The sequence below is a fragment of the Squalius cephalus genome, assembly GCF_949319135.1.
Source record: "Squalius cephalus genome assembly, chromosome: 20".
NCBI lineage: Eukaryota > Metazoa > Chordata > Actinopteri > Cypriniformes > Leuciscidae > Squalius > Squalius cephalus.
Window position 1 is genome coordinate 3770024 of NC_137141.1, and position 5661 is coordinate 3775684.

Sequence of the window (5661 nt, forward strand, 5' to 3'; positions counted from 1 at the left end):
CACTGAGGCGTCCAGCAAACTCACTCAGCATTATACACCCTTCAGCTGAAAGAGAGTGAACCCGAAGGCTTGTGTGTTGATTGTCTGTCCTCTGTCAATAAACTGCAGTCGTGGTCCACCGAAGCCAGTGGTGTCGGGAGTTTCTTTGTGGTGCGAGACATTGTCCACTACAATTGGATACTTGAACAAACAATCTCTCTAAAAATAAAGAGCAATAAATAAAACACACAAATAAAGTGTCTTTTTTATTGCCAATACTTGTGTTTTTCATTGTTCTTTAGTGTTTGATTCAAGGTTTTAATATATAGCATTATACCTGAGAAAGTTTTAATGGAAGTTTTGTTAAAATTTAACCTGAAGCAATCCTGATGTTGTTCTTTGAACCACAGGTGATCATAAACTTCACCCTCTTACAACACTTACCAGGAAGAGACTGACTTATTATTTCTCTTTTCTGTCATGCTGACTCTCTTCTCTCTCGACAAAAGCAATAAAGATGCAGCGATCAGTGGAGAATGAAGACAAACACTTTCAAGAAGGATTTTTGAGACATTTGTTTCTGAACAGACAGCAGATCGCTGTGATTCTCAAGGTGATTCATTTTTAAACCCGTCGTTCAGAAAGTGACAGTAAAGTTTGTGTTGCTGGAGCTCAAACGGTGAAAATGGCTTCACTAAATGTCTTTGCTGAAGAGCTTTCTTGTCCCGTGTGCTGTGAAATCTTCAAGGCTCCTGTTGTTTTATCATGTAGTCACAGTGTCTGTAAAGAGTGTCTTCAACAGTTCTGGAGAACCAAGAAAACTCAGGAGTGTCCTGTCTGCAGGAGAAGATCCTCAAGAGACAATCCTCCTCTTAATCTGGCGTTAAAAAACATGTGCGAGTCGTTCCTGAAGGAGAGAAATGAGACGCGTTCATCAGGATCTGAGGAGATCTGCAGTTTACACAGTGAGAAACTCAAACTCTTCTGTCTGCAGGACAAACAGCCTGTGTGTTTAGTGTGTATTACTTCACAACAACACGACAATCACAAAGTCAGACCCTTCAGTGAAGTGGTTTCATCATATAAGGTAAGACAAATATCTCTTGTTTTACATGTAAATGAAACTGAAAGTGACATGAAGAGAGTAGTAAACACACACACTCATTCACACACACACACACACACACACACACACACACACACACACACACACACACACACACACACACACACACACACACACTCACACTCACTCACTCACAGAAACACTCACACAGACATGCACACACACACACACACACACACACACACACACACACACACACACACACATACACTCATTCACACACACTCACTCTGTTTTATGGTGCGTCCTTTAATCTTTACACCTTTTACCTCTTTATTTATTATTCTCAGGTATGTAAGGAAAGTCGAATCTGGACAAAACTATAAGCATTCAAAAAGTACTTACACTTAGTTCAGCAGACTTCCCTGTGGTCAGTTCTTGCTTAAGGCTCTTAAATTACTACTCTGGTAGACAATAACTTGCCAATAATATAATATAAGTTTTATTAAATTTAACAAAAGTTGTATAAAAGTACAATAGTAAAGTTACAAAAATAAGTTTCAATCAAGGTACAATCAGCTGGTTTCAGGCGTCGAGGGACACTGCGCTATTCAGTATCCGTCCGTTCAGTCTCTCTCTCAGTCTTTTATATGTAGACGGTCAAACACTGGTGTCAAGCTCTCTTCTGACGTCATCACATGGAGTGCTGCCAAATCCTCCGCCAATGCCTTCAGTTCTTTACGGTGCAGTCCTTTCCAATATTTTCGAGCCCGTTTTCTCTTCTTTCTTCTCTTGATTGTCTATAACATACACCTTAACTAATACATTTTCCATTTATCATAAAAACTATTTCTAATACATAAGTGCTTTCTACTCTAAATCAGTCAATACATATATTTCATGCAAGTAAGTAGTTTTCTTAATAATAGTGAAATCACACAATACATATTCTGTGCAGCATTAGTAATTGGGTAACATACATCTACTTAAGCAAAAGCATTATTACTATTTAGGTTACATCAATATAAAGCAAATCAAGCATTAATCAAGGCAGTATAATTGCAAAATCATCATCTCCATTAACAACTCACACAGACACACACACACACAGGACCATATCATACACCCCGAGCAATGCAGCGCCAGGAGCGACGCAATAAGTGTTATTTTGCTAGTTTCAGCCCGACGCAGTTTTCATTTTCACGTCCTGCGCCACGTTGTTTAAATAGCAAATGCATTTGTGCCGATCTGTTCACCCATGGGCTGCTGGTCTGAGAACGAGGAGTGTGTTCAGGCGCATTGTTGGACCGTTGCTATTTTGAGGAACTGAAATAGACTGAGCCATTGACCAACTGAAACCTGGTCTAAAGTCAATGATGCAGTAATTATTATTATTTTTTGTTATTTAAAGAGCGCGTTAGTAATGTGCGCCTATTGGCGGATCCACAACCTGCGTACACTCTGCTTATCACACACACTCTGCTTATTACACACACACACACATACACACACACACACACACACACACACACACACAGCAGCAGCACAGACACTTGCCAAATATTAAAGGGGTGGTTGATTATGATTTCATTTTTCTAGCTTTAGTTAGTGTGTAATGTTGCTGTTTGAGGATAAACAACATCTGCAAAGTTCAAAGCAAAGGGAGATATTTTATTTTACAGAAATCTCTTTTTAAGGACTACAACAAACGGCTGGTAGAGACTACACCACATTCCTCCCGGGTTAGTGACATCACAAACCCTAAAATTTACATAAACCCCGCCCCCTGAACACGATTTATGGATTATCAAGACAGAATATGCTAATCAATGACTAGAAGATAGTTAACTCCACATCAGCTGCATAAATTCATCAACTAACCATTCAGAAATGTCCTGTTGCTTCTACATGTTGTCTCTTCTTCTTGAGTCTCTCCATCATTCTCTGACTCCGGTTTGAACATAAAAGGCTAAAAGTTTTTGAAATGTTCAGTGCATGTGTGTGTGTGAGGTCACAGAAGAAGAAGACGTTGTTTGCTGGCAGCCGATGAAGACCATATAGGCGTTAATTATGCAAATGTGTTTCATCGTTACGTATGCCGGTCACAGAAGTGAGACTGGAGTTACTGAGGACTCGTTTAGGCGGTTCAGACTCGATTCTTTCTTTTGGGAGACAATAACTTTATTTATCGAGCACTTTCCACTTTACAACTTTGCAGAACATTTACATTCACAAACAGCCGTATTACAGACTGCATGAAGGGGAATATTCGAGAAAGCATATGGGGCACTTTAAGACCTTTTAACAAACTTGATGCTGTTGAAAAAGTCCTATTTAAGTGATTTGATTGAATAGGGCTTCAGTAATCAGGACTGGTTGTGTTTAGTCGAGCTGAACCACATCATAAATACATTTCATAGATCTAAGCAAACATAAAAATAGGTATTTCTTAAAATTTGCAGACGACACAGTTATTGTGAGTCTTTTAGAAGAAAATGAAACGTGCCATGGTCCAGTGGTTGATGATTTTGTGAAGTGGTTGATGATGCCTGTTTGCAGATTAATGTATCCAAGACAAAAGACATGAGTATTGACTTCAGAATACAAACACATCCTTCCCAAGACACATTTGTTAAGTTCAATAAGGTGGAATGTGTGGACAGCTACAAATATCTGGGGACAATTATTGATAAAATATTGCAGTTTGATTTGAACACAGAGGCATGGGCGCCATATGGGGGGGAAAAGTTAGGACAATTCTGACTGACAGGGGCCCCAACAAATAAGTAAAAACTAATTTAAACATTTTATTATATTATACACTATATAAACCATCATCATTGAGTATATTTCAAATAATAATAACATGAATGATGTCTTTGATTTTACTTATTTTGGCAATAAAAGTTAAATATCCCCATTGACCAAAGAGTAAACATTCATATTGACCGACCACCCCCCTGTATCTGCATGAAATGGTTTGGTCCTGCCTTAGCGTGCGCGGTGTTTAAACTTGCAGACAGTCAGTCGATGCGCCAGAAACACACAGAGACCACAATGTTGCATATTAAAAGAAAATCTGGTTTTCAACAAAGGAAAGAGAGAAAAGAGAGAGAGGAAAGACAAAAGAAAGGGTGTCAATGTGTAACCCAGTTTTTCCCCAAGAAAGGTGGGTAGCCTTTAGTCTGTGAGCGGTATTAACCTGTTGTCCATAGTGAAATAAGCTAGCTAGCTGCAGGCTAGTGTTAGCCTACATTTCATCAACATTTAATCAGTGCAGGGAAACGTTTAGCAAGATATTCATATTAAATTATTGTCCATGCTCATTTTAGCAGACTAAACAACAGACGAGTCAGCAGCACCCCAGTCTCCCCATAACTACCCCTCCCTGTCCCAGTGAAGAAGGCGAGCAACACTGTTAATGACTTGGCATCATTCCAGGGAGTCTGTGTGGGGTTCTCTGACTGTCTCTCTTGCTCTTTTTCCCATGACAAAAAAGAAAATGAAATATTTATTAATGACAGAAATCAAACACAAATTACTTTCTCACATAATGACCATTATGACAAAAAAAATAAATTAACAAAAAAAAAACTCCTGTCTGTACTGGATGCAGTTAGAAACAATGAGTAGCTTACCTCAACCTGAATTTTGGCCGTTAAATGACATCTATAGATACAGACTTTATTATTCCCATCATTCCAAACCTCAAAACCTATTGATTTAGTGATCGCTTGATCTGTTTTGTAGCGCTATAATAACCCTGATGTGGAAATTCCGTTTTACATGTCATCTTTATTTTGTTGTTGGCATATATGTGCAGTTATGTTACAAAAATCTGCTGTTTTCATTGTTTTGAGATGATGATGTTAAATTATTTTAATTAAAAAGTTAATATATATTTAGGTTTTTTCTTTTTTTAAATCTGTCATTAATTTTACAATAAAAATACATTGAGACTGTAAAGGATTGCCTTAAGGACATTTTTATGGTGGCTTTTAATCTTGCATCAAATAGTGAACTGCATACTGTATGCAGACTTGCATTTACTAATCACCAGCAGTAAATATTGTGCTAGTACTAGTATTGAACTACAAGAAGCAAGACAGTTGCAAGCCTTTGATTAGAGTTAAGCTTTTGATGGGACAGTTAGGTCCTAGAGATGTGGTGCCAACAGCTGCGCAGAGGGGGCCCAATTTGATTTTTTTGTCATGGGGCCCAAAATTCCTGGTGGCGGCCCTGCACAGAGGCCCTGTGTAAAAAGGGACAGCAGCGCCTTTACTGTCTTAGAAAATTAAGATCATTTATTGATGGAATTGTTCTATAAGTCGTATATAGAGCCAGTGTTGTCCTTTTCCATTAGCTGTTGGTTTGGAAATCTTAGTGTGAAATACAAAAATGCACTAAATAAATTAGTCAATAATAGTGGGAAGATTATAGGTAAAGAGCAAAGAAGCTTGCCAGCTCTGTTTAACAGAAATGTCTTGAGTCGAGCCCATTCTGTGCTTTTAGACAGTGAACACTTCTTATATCCAGAGTTCTTTATGTTGCCCTCAGGTCGTCGCTATAGATTACCAAAGATTAAAAATAATCGATACAAATACTCTTTTGTTCCG

At 38.3% G+C, this 5661-nt stretch overlaps 1 protein-coding gene across 1 annotated transcript in view; it reads left to right on the forward strand.

Annotated features, from left to right (window-relative positions):
- The first annotated feature begins 417 nt into the window (after positions 1–417).
- Positions 418–5661, forward strand: part of LOC307148042 (nuclear factor 7, ovary-like) — a 9702-nt gene continuing 4458 nt past the window's right edge. The window contains exon 1 of the mRNA XM_079853227.1: positions 418–1066. Coding sequence (XP_079709353.1) covers positions 665–1066 — 402 coding nt within the window. The 5' untranslated portion in view covers positions 418–664. The remainder of the gene's footprint in view (positions 1067–5661) is intronic.